The 16737-nt window shown below is 35.9% G+C and overlaps 1 protein-coding gene across 2 annotated transcripts in view; it reads left to right on the top strand.

The window, feature by feature from the left end:
- The window catches only part of NBEAL1 (neurobeachin like 1), a 254607-nt gene extending 239142 nt beyond the window's left edge, over window positions 1-15465 (top strand). For both annotated transcript variants that reach the window (XM_058300345.2, XM_058300344.2), the window contains 5 exons: window positions 5654-5770; window positions 6161-6322; window positions 8345-8493; window positions 11403-11538; window positions 14036-15465. In XM_058300345.2, the coding sequence (XP_058156328.1) occupies window positions 5654-5770; window positions 6161-6322; window positions 8345-8493; window positions 11403-11538; window positions 14036-14137 (666 nt within the window). In that variant the 3' untranslated portion in view covers window positions 14138-15465. The remainder of the gene's footprint in view (window positions 1-5653; window positions 5771-6160; window positions 6323-8344; window positions 8494-11402; window positions 11539-14035) is intronic.
- The last annotated feature ends 1272 nt before the right edge of the window (window positions 15466-16737 follow it).

The raw sequence follows: 16737 nt of genomic DNA, 5'->3' as shown, positions 1-16737 counted from the left end.
AATATACAATCAAAACCAGCAGTTGATTCTTTGAAAAGATCAATAAAATTGACAAGTCTTTAGCTAAATTGACAGAGGAAAAGAGAGAGAGGACATAATGAAATCAGAAATGAAAGGGGGGACATTACTAATAATACCTCTGAAATAGAAAGGGCTATAAAAAGATACTCTGAACAACTCTACGCCAACAAATTAGATAACCTAAATGAAATGGACAAATTCCTAGAAACACATAAGCTACCTACATTGACTCAAGAAGAAATAGGGACTCTTAACAAACCAATAACTACTGAAGAGATGGACTCACTCATCAAAAACCTCCCAACAAAGATAAGTCCAGGACTACATGGCTTCACAGGTGTATTTTACCAAATATTCCAAGAAGAATTAATACCAATCTTGTTCAAACTCTTTCAAAAAAATCAGAGAGGAGGCAACACACTCTAAGTTGTACAGTGAGGCCAGCATCACCCTCATAAAAAATCCAGATATAGGTAATCTAAGAAAAAAAATTACAAATATCTCATATGAATATAAACACAGAAGTACTCAACAAAATACCAGCAAACCAAATCCAAGAACACATTAAAAGAATTATATACCGTGACCAAATGGGATTTATTCCTGGTAATTAAGAGTGGTTCAATAGAAGAAAATCAATTAATATAATATACTGTATTAACAGAAAGAAGGGAAAAACATGACCATTTCAGTTTGCATAGTTGGAGGGAAAAAAAAGACATTTGACAAAATCCAGCATTTGTTCTTCAGTGAAAAAAACAACAACACTAAAAACTAAGAATAGGGGAGTGGATGTACATGCTTATTGCTTGAGCACCTGCTACCCATGTGTGAGGTCCTGGGTTCAGTACCCAGTGCTCCCTTGCTTCCTTTAAAATAAAAAAAAAGTTTAAAAACTAGTAAAAGAAGGAATCCTTTCTTAACATGATAAAGGGTATATATGAAAAAACCACAGCTAATACCATACTTAATTGTCAAAGACTGAAAACTTTCCATCTAAGATCAGGAACAAGGCAAGCAAGCGTACTGTCACCACTGTTTTTTGACATTGTGCTGGAAGTTCAAGCAGAGCAATTAGGCAAGAAAAAGAAAAGGCATCCATATTGGAACAGAAGTAGTAAAACTTTCCCTATTGCAGATGAACATTATCCTATATTCAGAAAATCCTACAAAAAATCCACAGTTCTACTAAAACTAATACATTCAACAAAGTGGCAGGGTACAAGATCAGCACCCAAAAATCAGTAGTGTTTCTGTATACTTGAAATGAGCATGCTGAAGAAGAAAAAAAGGGGAGGGGGGAAACCCCATTAACAGTAGTAACTAAAGAAATCAAATAGCTAGGAATAAATCTAACCAAGGATTTAAAGGGCTTGTACACACCAAACCAGAAATCACTGCTAAAAGAAATCAAAGACCTAAATAAATGGAAGGACATTCTATAATCATGGATTGGAAGACTAGATATTCTTGAGGTGTCAGTTTTTACCCCAAGTGATTTACAGATTCAACACAATCCCAGTCAAAATCCCACCACCCTTCTTTATAGAAATGGAAAAGTCAGTCTTCAAATGTATATGGAGTAGCTAAAGAAATCTTGAAAAAGAAGAATGAAGTTAGAGGACTATACTTATTGATCTTAAAACTTATTACAAAGCCCCATTTATCAAAACAGCATGGTACTGTCACAAGAACATACAGACCAATGGAAACAGAGTTTAGAAAAGAATCCTCACACATATAGCCAATTGATTTTTGACAAGTGTGCTTAAGTCCATTAAATTGGCAAAGAATAGTGTCTTTCAGCATATGGTGCCAGGAAAATTGGGTGTCCACATGCAAATAAAAGGAGGTAAACCCCTATTTCACACTACATACAAAATCAAGTCAAAATGGATCAGGGGAGCAGATGTGGCTCAAGAGATTAAGCACCTGCTACCCACATGGGAGGCTCCAGGTTCGAGTCCCAGGGCCTCCTGGGAAAAACAAAACAAACAACATGCAAAACAAATGAAAAAACTAACATGGGAGCTGAGGTGGGCTCAGGGTTGAGTGCCAGCTTTCCGAGATATGAGGTTGTGAGGATTCAGTACCTCAGTATCCAGGCCCCAGTACCTCAAAAGTAAAAATAGGGAAACGGATGTGGCTAAAGCAGTTGGGCTCCCATCTACCGTATGAGAGGTTCAGGGTTCGATGCCCAGGGCCTCCTGGTGAGGGCAAGCTGGCCCACACAGTGAGCTGGCCCACGTGGAGTGCAACCCCATGCAGGAATGCCACCCCGCGCAGGAGTGCCAGCCAATGCAAAGAGCTGGCACAGCAAGATGATGCAACAAGAGACACAGAGGAGAGACAATAAGAAGACGTAGCAGAACAGGGAGCTGAGGTGACACGAGAGTGATCGCCTTTCTCCCACTCTGGAAGGTCCTAGGATCAGTTCCTCAAGCTGTCTAATGAGAATACAAGCAGACACAGAAGAACACACAGCAAATGGACACAGAGCAGACAATGGAGGGAGGGGGGAGAAATAAATAAATAAATCTTTAAAAATAAAATAAAATGATCAAAGACTTAAAATAAGAATCAGAACTATAAAACTCCTGGAAGAAAACATAGGGAAGCATTTTCAGGACCTTGTGTTAGGCAATGGTTTCTTAAATTTTACACCCAAGGCACAAACAACAGAAGAATAAAATAGATAAATGGAATCTCACCAAAATAAAAACTTTTATCTGAAAGTAAAATTACAACCTACACAATGCACATACTTGATAAGGGTTTTTGGGTTTTTTTTAAAGGTTTATTTATTTATTTCTCTCCCCTTCCCCTACCACCCCGGTTGACTGTTCTCTGTGTCTATCTGCTGCATCTTCTTTGTCCGCTTCTGTTGTTGTTAGCGGCATGGGAATCTGTGTTTTTTTTGTTGCGTCATCTTGTTGTGTCAGCTCTCAGTGTGGGCAGGCTGCACTTTCTTTCACGTTGGGCGGCTCTCCTTACAGAGTGCACTCCTTGCACGTGGGGCTCCCCTATGTGGGGACACCCCTGTGTGGCAGGGCACTCCTTGCGTGCATCAGCACTGCGCATGGGCCAGCTCCACATGGGTCAAGGAGGCCTGGGGCTTGAACCGTGGACCCCCATGTGGTAGACGGACGCCCTACCCACTGGGCCAAGTCCACCACCTTGATAAGGGTTTAATATCAAGAATATACAAAGAAATTCTACAACTCAAGAACAAAAAGGCAACCCAATTAAAAAGTGGGCAGGAGGGAAGCAGATGTGGCTCAAATGATAGGGCCTCCACCTACCATATGAGAGGACCCAGGTTCGATGTCTGGGGCCTCCTGGTGAAAAAGAAGAGAAAGCGTGCCTGCATAGCAATCTAGTGCCTATGGGGCCAGCCAAGTGCCCATGTGGTGAGCCGAGTGCCCACATGGTGAGCCAGGTGCCTACACAAGTACCTGGGCAACAAGCTGAGTGCCCATGCAACAAGCTAAGTGCCCCGTGTGAGTGCCCACATGAGTGAGTCACACAACAAAACAATGATGCAACAAAAAAGAGATGAAGGGGAGAGTCAAGGTGAAGCACAGCAGAGACCAGGAACTGAGGGTGGTACAATTTACAGGGAACCTCTGTCCATATCAGAAGGCCCCAGGATCAAATCCCAGTGAATCCTAGAGGAGAAACAGAAGAAGAGAAGACAAAAATAGAAATAGATAGAGAAGATCACACAGTGAATGGACACACAGCAAAAATGGCAGGGGGTGGGAGAGGGGAGGTGGATGGGGAAAAAGTGGGCAAGAGAGTGGATGTAGCTCAAGTGGTTGAACACCTGCTTCCCATGTATGAAGCTCCAGGTTCAATCCCTGGTACCTTCTAAAAGCAAATGAGGGAAACGGACGTGGCTGAACTGATAGAGCGTCTGTCTACCATATGGAGGGTCCAGGGTTTGATCCCCAGGGCCCCATGGTCCATGTGGAAACTGGCCCACACGCAGTGCTGCTGTACACAAGGAGTGCCTTGCCACGCAAGGGTGCCCCACGCGCAAGGAGTGTGCCCCACAAGGAGACCCACCCCATGTGAAAAAAGTGCAGCCCACCCAGGAGTGGCACCACAAACACAGACAGCTGATGCAGCAAGATTACGCAACAAAAAAAGACTCAGTTTCCCAGTGCCACTGGATAATGCAAACGGACACAGGACAACACACAGCCAGTGGACACAGACAGCAGACAATGAGGGGTGGGAAGGGGAGAGAAATAAATAAATTAAATCTTTAAATAAATAAATAATAAAAGCAAATGAATAATGAACAAATGGGGAAAAAACAGCTCTCATTGGGATACGGATGTAGCTCAGTGATTGAATGCCTGCTTCCCATGTAGCTTCCCATGTACAAGGTCTGGGTTCAATCCCTGGTACCTCCAAAAAAAAAAAAAAAGTTGGCAAAAAGAGTTGAATAGACATTTCTCTAAAGAACACGTACAAGTGGCCAAAAACCACATAAAATGATGCTCAGCGTCATTAACCATTAGTCAAATGCAAATCAAAACCACAAGGTACCACTTTACAGCTACTAGAATGGCTATTTAAAATATGCCTGTTTACAAGTGTTGGAGAAATATGGAAAAATAGGAACACTTTCATAGTTATTGGGAATGTAAAATGGTGTATTGGCTGTGGAAGTCGGTTTGGTAGTTCCCCAGAAAGAAAATTTAGAACTATCATATGACCCAGTGATACCACTTCTAGGTATATACAAGAAGAATTGAAAGCACAGTCTCAAACAGGTATTTGCAAACCAGTGTTCCTAGGAGCATTATTCACAATTGTGAAAAGGTGGAAACCACCCGAGTATCCCATCAACAGAATAGATACATAAAATGTAGTATATACCTGCCATGAAATATATATTATTCAGCCATAAAAAGGAATTAAGTTCTGATAAATGTGACAACATGGATGAACCTTGAAGACATCATATTTAGGGAAATAAGCCACACATAAAAAGACAAATACTGTATGATCACATGGATTTGAAACAATTAGAATAAGCAAACTCATAGAGTCAGAATCTAGAATACAGATTACCAAGGGACAGGGTGGGCGCAGGAAATGGGAAGTTTAAGGCTTAGAATGTACACAGTTCCTATTTGGAATAATTGAAATGTTTTGCTAATAGCTGGTGGTGATGGTAATGCACAACATTGGGAATGAAATTAACAGGACTGAAATATATATTTGAATATATTTTAAAGGGAAATTTTAGGTTGTATATATGTTACTAAAATAAACTTTTTAAAAAGAGTTCCACAACACTGTATAATACCAACAGTGAACCCTAAAGGAAATCATGACCTTAGTTAATACTGCAAATTTTTAAATGTTCTTTCAACATTGGCAGCAAGTGTAGCACACCCATGCAAGTTGTTAATAAGAGTGGTATATGTGAACTCTTTAATGTGTAGTATTTCTGAAAAAGAAAAAGAACAATTTGACAATCCAAGAGTAAAACAAGAATAAGTACTCATTGGATAGAACTAGTTGTAATGTTAGCGTGTGATTGCAGTATAAACCTTGTTTTTAAAAATAGTCTATAAGAAAAGAGCTTCACTTTTGCTTTTCTATTTTAATATAGGGAGGTGTTCCGGTGGGCTTAGCATCTAAACCCTTCCAGATTTTGTATGGGCACACCGATGAGGTATTGAGTGTTGGCATCAGCACTGAGCTAGACATGGCAGTATCGGGATCAAGGGTAAGGTTTAACCTTTAAAAAACATTAATTGTTTTCTCTAAAATGCAGAAGTAATACTTATTCTTTAAAAATTTTCTAAGGAATTTGTAAAAGTATAGAAACTTCATGCCATCTTTGTGTAGGACTTTGCAAAAGTACAGTAATAGAGAAAGAAAAATCTTAAACTGAGTTCTATTTTGAGATTTTATCTCTTAGAGAAATGAGCATTCTGTGAAGTAAAATACTATTTGAAATTTCAAGATTGGGATTTTTCTTAAGATAAATGCATCCTTGATGAAATGATCTTTTTCTTAATTCCTTTTCCACATTTCTTTATCTGGCCCACAATCCTTTCTCCTTTTTTGCTATTCCTTTCCTTTGTCTTCTTCTTTTTCTGTTTTCTTTTTGAAGGATGGCACTGTGATTATACATACCGTTCAGAAAGGTCAGTACATGAGGACTTTACGACCACCTAGTGAGAGTTCTCTGCTCCCAACCATTCCCAATTTGACCATATCTTGGGAAGGACATATTGTCATCTACTCCAGCATTGAAGAAAAGGCTACAATCAAGGTATATATCACTTTAATGGGGTAGGGCTACAGTATCCATAAGCTTGTCTTTCCCTCCTCACATTTTACATGATTGAGGAAGAGTAGAACACAGTATTTTAACAAGGTTGTTTTCCTTTCCTCGTTCAGTTGTTCATTTCTTACCATTAGATCAGGGATTCTTACAAGGGGTCTGTGAGCTTGAATTGAAATTCAAAAAATTATTCTTGTGGGATGTGTTGATGTGGGTGTGATATATTTATTAAACAATACACAGAATATAATGTGGACTTACTAAAGGTTCACGGTTTTCACCTGTCTGGCAAAGGGGTCCATGGAAGAAAATTTAAGAACTCTGTATTAGACGGACTTCTACCACAGTCTTGACCTAATATTTGTACTTTAAGCTTTTTCTGTTGGCCTGTACAATAATATGATGTCAAAAATAATTTCTGATTATATGAGACCTAATAAATTTAAGTAGAAATTGTAGCCAACTTAAATACTTTTTCCATCAGAGTATAAATTTAAAAATATGAATTTTATTAAATCTTTATTTTCCTGTCTATGGTATTGCTTTTTAAAAATTAAAAGTTTGTGGTTAACAGTACAAATATGAGAATATTCTCTCATAAACTATAACAAATATGCAGTACTAATACATGGTGTTAATAATAGGATTGTTTGTAAGAAAAAAATACACCAAACAAGCTGTGGACTATAGCTAGCAGTAATACTATGACAGTGTTCTTTCTTTTTTTTAAGATTTGTTTATTCCTTTCTTCCCCCCACCCCCCCAGTTGTCTACTCTCTATGTCCATTCGCTGTGTGTTCTTCTGTGACCACTTCGATCCTTATCAAGGGCACCGGGAATCTGTGTTTCTTTTTGTTGTGTCATCTTGTTGTGTCAGCTCTCCGTGTGTGTGGCGCCATTCTTGGGCAGGCTGCACTTTCTTTCATGCTGGGCGACTCTCTTTCTGGGGCGCAATCCTTGCGTGTGGGGGTGCGTGGGACTCCCCTACGCGGGGACACCCCTGCATGGCACAGCACTCCTTGCGCGCATCAGCACTGGGCATGGGCCAGCTCCACAAGGGGCAAGGAGGCCTGGGGCTTGAACCCCGGACCTCCCGTGTGGTAGGCGGATGCCCTATCCGTTAGGCCAAGTTGGCTTCCCACAATGTTCTTTCATCATTTCTAACAAAGGTTTCACAACAATATAAGGTATGGTGGTGGGGAATGTATAGAAATCCTATATGGTATGCATGATTATTTCTTAACTTACAACTTCTTAAATTTTAAAAAAATTAAAAGTTTTTTTTTTTAATTTTAAGAATGTGCAGTTTTTGTTTTGTTTTGTTTTTAAGATTTATTTTATTTATTTATTTTTCCCCACCCCCTTGTTGTTTGCACTTGCTGTTTCTGTTCATCCTCCTTGTTTCTTTAGAAGGCACTGGGAACCAAACCCAGGACCTTTGATATGAGAGGAAGGTACCTAATTGCTTGAGCCACCTCTTTTCCTTGCTTTGCTGTGTCTCTCATTGTGTTTTTCATCTTCTGTCTTTTTTTGTATCATCTTGTTGCATCAGCTTGCCACATCTGCCTGTCGTGCCAGCTTGCTGTCTTGCTCATTCTCTTTAGGAGGCACCTGGAACCTCTGCTCCCTGCTTTGTTGCATCTCTCATTAATGTTTTTCTTCTTGTGTCTCTTGTTGCATCAGCTTGCCATACCTGCCGTCACACCAGCTCATTGTCTTCTTTAGAAGGGAACCAAACCAGGGACCTCCCATGTGATAGTCAGGAGTTCAGTCACTTGAGCCATATCCACTTCCCTGTGCAGTGTTTTTCGACTAGATATTTTTATTCTTTGGGAGCAAGATTTTTTTATTATTTATTTATCATTTTAATATTGTCTACATACTCTCTCCTTAAATATAACCATATTTTTATTCCAAAACTTTAAAGCCAGTAATCATTCTGTTATCATCATAGCCTTACCTGACAATACGAAAACTCAATTTTCATTTGGGATCATTAAATTTTCACAGGATAAGTATGCATTGCATCTGTTTTCTGTAAATGGCAAGCATCTCCGGTCTCAAATCCTAAAGGAACAAGTATCAGACATATGTACAATTGGAGAACACATTGTCATGGGCAGCTTACAAGGATTCCTGTCCATAAGAGAGCTCCACAGGTAAATACTAAAAATTATTGAAGTATCACTTAAGTAAAGGTGCTAATAATTTCATCCAAGAGTAGAAATCAGGAATCTAAGATTTCTAATTTTTTGGTTAATCAATTATTATGGAAAATGACTCTTTTGGCAACTATGGAAAAAAATGTGAGAAGCTTAAAGATACGAGGATTAGTACGTCTAAGAAAGTAGAGGGAGTCAATGTGGCTTAGTGGTTGAGTGCTGGCTTCCCTTATACATGGTCCCAGATTCAACCCCCATCCCTGGTACCCCCCAAAAAATAAAAAGTAGAGCCAGCAAAAAATTTTTCGTAAGACCAAAGATGGATTTGAAAACTTTTCCAAATTATGGTTTGAATTTTTACAAAACCAGCATATATAAAAATAAATATTAAAGATACCGCGAACAAATAGATACTTATATATCTGTACATGTATATGTATATAAAATTGAATGGAAGAGTTCTTATATTTAATTTAATCCAAGGAAGAAGAAAGATGTTTGAATAGTACATATATTTTGAAGTTTAGTATCTTCATATTTACTAGCTTATTTATACAAACTACTGTTATTTCTTATGTGCCCCAAATACCTTTTTTTCTTTTCTTTTAAAAAATATGTTATGGGGAGGCAGATTTGGCCCAATGGATAGGGTATCTGCCTACCACATGGGAGGTCCGCGGTTCAAACCCGGGGCCTCCTTGACCTGTGTGGAGCTGGCCCATGTGCAGTGCTGATGAGCGCAAGGTGTCCCATGCCATGCAGGGGTGTCCCCCGCACAGGGGAGCCCCATGTGCAAGGAGTGTACCCCATAAGGAGAGCCGCCCAATAGTAAAAAAATGCAACCTGCTGGGGAGTGATGCCACACACAGGGAGAGCTGATGCAGCAAGATGATACAACAAAACGACACAGATTCCGGGTGCCGCTGACAAGAATACAAGCAGACACAGAAGAACACACAGCAAATGGACACAGAGCAGACAACTGGGGGCGGGGCAGGAAGGGGAGAGAAATAAATAAAAAATAAATACATTAAATCTTTAAAATATATATATATATATATAACGGATATTCATGCCACTTCCAAAAATATTTTGTATAAGTCATTTCCTGGTCCTGGGCGTTCTGTATTACTGTATTGATATCAGATTAACCTCTCTACTAAAATTCCCTGCCTATTTTTGTTTTTAATTTCTCATTTTTGCCATTCTTTCTCCTGTGATAGATTATTGACTCCCCATTTTCTGTTACAACTCTGGTTTAAGTGTACTATTAGGAAAATCTCAAATTAGAAAAACCAGTAGGATCTTTTAGCATTTCAGCCTAACTGTACGTACAATGTTATAGGTCTAATTGTATGAACATCATAGTTTCTTCATTCTCTAATTACTAAACAAACATAGGCATTTTTCGTAATGGCATATCAAACAAAGAAATAGACCAATTTTATTGACCTCATCAGCCCTCTCTTCCCAGATGCACTCTTGCTCATACATTCTGAGCTTTTTGACCTTTGTGTCCCACTTCCACTTATTAATGAATCAAGTGGAAAGCACTTAATAAGAGCTCCTGTGTGCTTTGTACTTTGCTGCTTATTCATAATAACTGACTTAGAGGGGTTTTAGAATAGGTGGGGAAATATTAATGATTATGTTTTGATTAGGACAGTATAAAAACTAAGTTACGTTATATATACAAGAGTATTTGAAGACATTTAGGATTGCTGTGGATAGAGTAGTTAGAGGAGTCTCTTTGTTAAAAAAAAAGATTTATTTTATTTATTTATTTCTCTCCCCTCCCCCCCCCCACCCCGGTTGTCTGTTCTCTGTGTCTATTTGCTGCGTCTTCTTCTTTGTCCGCTTCTGTTGTTGTCAGCGGCATGGGAATCTGTGTTTCTTTTTGCTGCGTCATCTTGTTGTGTCAGCTCTCCATGTGGGAGGCACCATTCCTGGGCAGGCTGCACTTTACTCTGTGCTAGGCAGCTCTCCTCATGGGGCACACTCCTTGCGCATGGGGCTCCTCTACGTGCGGGGCACCCCTGTGTGGCAGGGCACTCCTTGTGCGCATCAGCACTGCGCATGGGCCAGCTCCACACGGGTCAAGGAGGCCCAGGGTTTGAACTGCAGACCTCCCATGTGGTAGACGGGCGCCCTAACCACTGGGGCAAGTCCGCAGCCTAGAGGAGTCTTTATAAAGGATTAGTACAACAGAAATGGATATGGAAAGAGGAAAGACCTTTTTCAATAGGTTGGGATGGGTAATATCTGAGAAAGTAAAGAATGAAGGTGTAGGGACAGCAATGAGCATAGTATATACTGTGCTTGATTTCAGGGATAAAGTCAAGGCAAGGCTGGAATAAATATCCCCTGATGATCTGGGTCTCAGGATGGTGACTGGTAAAAGAACTTTATTTCCATAGGTTTCAGGAAGGACAGTAAAGGCAGAAATGTATTTAATATTCAGGAAGAACAGTACCTCTCTTTCTCCTCATCTTGTCTCTCACCTTGCCTTTAATCCAAGGGAAACACACATAGGTTATTCACCGTAGGTAAATGGTGACACAAAAAGAAATCTCATAATAATAGAGTATATTGAAAATTGAAGAGAAAGTAAGGTTTTCTAGAGACAGGAAAAAAAATTTGTATATATTAGATTGGGTTTTATTAATATTGTTTAATTATATTTGGTTAGAAGGAAAGTAGGTGTTCAAAGAGGAAAAAAATCTTTTTATGTGTTTTAAATAATACTGTAAATGTAGGGTCTTCAGTGAGTCACTTAGACTTTCTGAACTGAAATTTCCACTTAAAACTAGAATGCTGAACTATATGATCATTAAGTTATCTTCCAGGTATAAATTCTGTGAATTCTTTCATTCATATAATTATGTCCATATTATTTTCTCTTCTAGTTTGAATCTCAGTATTAATCCATTAGCCATGCGATTGCCTATCCACTGTGTTTGTGTAACCAAGGAAAACAGCCATATACTCGTTGGATTAGAAGATGGCAAATTGATTGTAGTGGGTGTTGGCAAGCCAGCTGAGGTAAAACTTAGCATCAAGAAATTCACTTTCCACAGTGTTGGAGATTCCTTTGGTTTTCCTTCATTTAACTTGAATCAGATGCCATCATTATGGGTGAACAGATTAAAAAATAAATTTGATTTTTCATAGGGCACTAAATGGAAAGAGTAGATAAAGCTATTATTCATGACTAATGTTTGAATTATGATATTATGATATATTATGATACAGTTGAGAGCACCCACTTGTCAGTTTCCACCTACCACTCTATATGAATAAGAAAATTATTTTATTCTCTGTCTTTCCAAATCTAGATTCAAGATGACTCCTTGGATTTTCAATACATAAAAGTTATTATAATAAACAGTAAAACTACTTTAATTTCAACAAATTCCCAGAACAGCTGTACGCCACTTGTACTTTTGTACTTGAAAATAAGAATATCCCCATACAATAATGCTTATCTTCAGTGAATTTGTTACAGTTATTGTAAATGTATTTGTCATTAGTTTATCAATTATTGAATTATTGAGATATCATAAATCTAACATTTGTTCCTATGAAAATTTAGTGGCTGTTCTCCAAGTTGTTTAGTGATTCTTCTAGAGTATTTAATTTATCATATAGAGTCCAAATAAACATTATAAATTGTTGGAGTCACCATCAGTCTTTTCTGAGAAATTTAACAATATGACATCTGTAGGGGTTATTTGAAGAGAAGAAATTACTATCCCCGTATCAGTGATTATAATATGTCCATCTAGGTACCTTTTTGTTTTATAAATATTTCAAGATGTCTTTACTCCTTATACTCTTTCTCCAGATATTTTAACAAAAGAAAAGTCTTATTAAATGAAAGTGACCTGCAACATCATTTAGATTTAGATATGAGTTCCCGAAACAATGCCAATGCCAGCAACTTATATGTATGTTCCCATTCATCACTGAGTTTCTTCATTAATAAATTTTCCAAATAAATACTGCCTTCTGATAATATGATGATTACATGAGAACTCTGCTCAGGTTTTACTCTTTTGAGTGTTTTCACTTTTTATGGCTACCTCAAGTACCTTTTTAAAATTTTTTCCCTCCCCTTAGGTAATTTGTCAGTTTCTGATATTCCTGATTTTTTTAAATGAAATGACCATTACATGCATACATTTTCTTTAAAAAATTGATTGGCACAAAACCTAAGCAGCTTCATTCTTATGCCTCAATTAATGTTTTATAATACTTATCAAGTAGGTTTGATAATTTGCCTTTACTGAAAATTTTGTGTAGTCAAAACATAGAATCTGAATTGTGTATAGATTTTGAATCAAAGTATTTTCTATCTGTCCTATATCTTTGACTATATCAGCTAATTTACACATCTGCTTCAGTAAATAATAGGGATAGTTAGAATCTCACATAATTAAAATGTAATGCATTCTATAAATATGACAGTGTGGAATATTAAATTCATCAATATTTCCTTAAGGCATAATTATATTTCAAGATCTGTTTTTATCTAAAGGATTACTATCCTGATTGAAATATGTTTTTATAACATATCGGTTTTTTATACTACGTTGTCAGTGTGAAATTCATACATATAAGGGAGTTTTTAAGGTAGTCATGTATTAATGGAAATAGTTCCATTAATTATTTCACAAAATACAGCTGGCAATAAAAATGCAAAACAAGCATGCGAAAGCCGCTGGTGTCTTTGCGTGAGACTTGCTTTTCTTTTATCACTCCAATAAATGTGCCCTAGAAAAGTGACTATTAAAAGAGGGTGACAGAGGAATCATGATTAAAAATGTTTCCTATGTAAGCTCTTTATTTTTTGCCCCACCTATAAATATAGGCACTTTTAAAAGGGTGTTTATTTACTGACTGATTTAACATTTAAAACATATTTGTCGTTTGCTGGGTTGTGTGGTAGGTAGTACACATTTAATGGTGAACAAAATGTGATTCTTACTTTCAAAGGATGTATCCTATTCTTGTTTTCTAAATTATTTTTTAACTTTGTATAATTTCATACAATCTTTTGAAATTCCTACATGAAGTATTTTTAATTTCTTTTCATCTAAACATCATTTTACTTTCTTTTTTCCTTTTGATTGACATTATTAGTAGTACAAATATAAGAGACTATAATCCCAAGCGACTACAATGTGGCTTGTTAACTAGATTAAGTATAGTTCGAGAAGCTTATTTTAATGAAGTGATACTTATTTTTGTTAAGACATAAAATAAGGGAGTCTGGTAATTTTGACATCACTGGAATATTTAATTTAAGAATTTCCACATTGGAAGCAAACCTTTCTCAACTAAAGATGTAATCAACATGGAAGCCTCTCATTATTATTTTTATTATTATGAATCAAGAATCTTTAAGATGTTAATGATTCTACTAACAAAATCTATTTCTTCTGCATTCTACAAAATCAGGGCCTTGTTTATCAATTTTTTTTATTTATTTTTTTTCTTAATATATCTATTCTTTGTTTCTCTGAATTACTTCAAACAGATACACTCAGGTCCACTTTCTCGAAAATTGTGGGGATCTAGCAAGCGACTCAGCCAGATTTCAGCTGGAGAAACTGAATATAATACTCAAGATTCCAAGTGATTGTTATTTCCATCTTCTGTCATGGAAAACCGAAGCTAATTTCTTTGTCGCTTAAACTATATCTCTCAACTATCTACAATTGTTTCAGGACTTTTATCCCTGAAAATCATTTAGGGATTACCACAATTTGGTATGATACGTTTTTTAAAGATATAGGTTATGTCATTATCCCCTTTAAAAATCTGTTTAGCTTTATTAAAGTCAGTCTTATCAACTTATTTTTCATCTATACTAAGGTGAATTTGAGAAAGTACATTTGATCAGATTTGGTGGCCCATTCCTAAGGATCATTAAATTCATTTTTAAAAACAGAACTCCAAAAATGAAGAAATTAGTTATTTGCTTATTATTGTAAACAACAAAATTTAAGTTTGATTGGGACAGTTGAGAGACATGGCTTTTAGTACATTCTTTAATCATTTTCCTGTTTATTGACCACCATATAAAAACAATCAATTTATTTATGGAACTACTGTTTGAAGCTAATATTTTAAAGGCATATATTGCATATTTGGATTTTCAAAAGTTGGCATAAATTAGAGGTTTGCATGATAAGACATAATAAGAATATTGAAAATGGTACATTGGCTCATTCCGCTACTACTTACCTCGTTGCTATTGAGAATTTACCCAGTTGTATTATTATCTTTAAATAATAAAGGTTGGTGAGGAAAAAGATAGAGATACATTTCACAGATGTATTTCATTAACAGTATACTTAAGCAAAAATGCTAATTGTGGTTTTGACAGTAAGTAGCATTTGCAGAACAGTTATAACCACAAAGTTCAAAATTTCTTGGAATTTTCTTCACTAGGCAAATAGTATGATTTTCCCAATAATTAGAAGAGTTAGCAATAATATCCAAATATTTTACATTTTTATTTAGGACTTTTGTGTGATTGATAAATGTTTTTAAGGATATGCATAACTTAAACTAGTATTTATATAGAGTAATTTTTAAAAATATACATTTCTATTTCATATCATGTATAGCTTTCAGGATTATGGTTTATTTTATTATCATGGTAATTGATAATACCTATGCATTTATTATGCATTTATTATTCAAGGTTTTGAAGCAAAAGGTTGATTGTTTTAATTTGGAATTCAAAGAGATTCTCACAGTGCTTTTCTAAAGTCACCTTTAATGTTAGGTCAGGAGGCTTTTACAACTATGAGTGTACTTAATCTGAGATTCAATGGATTTGAAGAGATTTATAAATCCCCTGAAATTGTCTGGAAAATTTTAGTATGTTTCATTGCATTTTTTCAGGAAAGTATGGTTCCATGGCTTTTTTAAAGGAGCTTGTGACAAAGAAAAAAAAAAGTTAATGATGTTTTACAATACAACTTCTTTAAAAATATTTGTTTTATTCCACAAATAGTTGTCTCCTCAATTGGGCATTTGAGAAATTTCCCTTCTGCAGTTTCTCTCTCCTTTTGAGTACAGTATCCATGGCCCTTTTCCTAATTATCCTGTGAGTGAGTAAAGAATTTTTAAGAAGTAAAGAATTCTGTTTAGGGAAAATGTTTAAATAAATTTAATTTATGAATCAGGACTAATAAAAACTTAATAAAAGAATTTGCTCTCAAATAAATTAAAATCCTGTGTTTTACACAGTAAATAATAGCTATGTTTTAGAGAAATAATTCTGAAATAAACTGATACGCAAATCTAATATAGAGCATATGTAAATGTGAAAATTTCCTTTTTTGAGGACTTTAGGAACTGTGTTGAAAAAAGTTTCAAAGCAAATTAATAGATAATCATGGTTTCTAAATAAGATTGTTCCTAGTTTATTTAACTTTTTTCATTTCTTATTTTACATTTTTTAGGAGATTTCAAGTCAACAGAACCACCATGGTTGATATTTGGTTTATAAAATGTTGATTTTTTTAAAAAAAAAGGTTTCTAAATCAAAACTGGAAATTTTTTTTGCTTATTCATTTAGAGATTTTGATATAAGGATACCTTCTTTATTTTGTTTTTAAAGTTAGTTAATATTGGTTTTGGGAAATTGCTTTTGGATATTTATAAGTTATAAAAACTTTTAGGTTATTAGAGAAAAATTCCTAAATTTCTATTGTTTTATTGAGCTGCTTTTTAGATAAAGAAACTGAAAAAAGCAGTATTAATTTTTTAGCTGAAATAGAAGAAGTTTTGTTGACAGAATAGATAATCCTACGTAGGATCATACTATTATTCATTGGAGTGTAATTATTCCTTGTATTACTTTTTTCAAAAAGTAAAAGCAAACGTAGGAATTTTCAAGGAAAATTTTTGCAAATACTGGCAGCAGTCTAAAAGAATAGAACTTAAAATAAGTAAATACACTAGACTCTATTAGCTGAGTAATAAGTTCCTGTTTAAACAGTATTGCCCACTGAATAAAAAATTTCTAGATCAAAATTACTGCAAAGACATACTTTTGCGGATTCTGATGTATTTCAATGTTATCCATAGAAATTATTTCTATATTGTATAATGAAAGAAATTAACAGTATCATTAGAATGGAGTAACAGGTGGGCATTTCAGTTGATGATTATAATATCTCATCTTGGCTGGCTGTTAAAAAATCTTTTTTCTTTGTGTAACTT

Source organism: Dasypus novemcinctus, chromosome 7, assembly GCF_030445035.2.
Source record: "Dasypus novemcinctus isolate mDasNov1 chromosome 7, mDasNov1.1.hap2, whole genome shotgun sequence".
In the NCBI taxonomy this organism is placed as follows: domain Eukaryota; kingdom Metazoa; phylum Chordata; class Mammalia; order Cingulata; family Dasypodidae; genus Dasypus; species Dasypus novemcinctus.
This window is presented reverse-complemented; position numbering and strand designations above follow the sequence as displayed.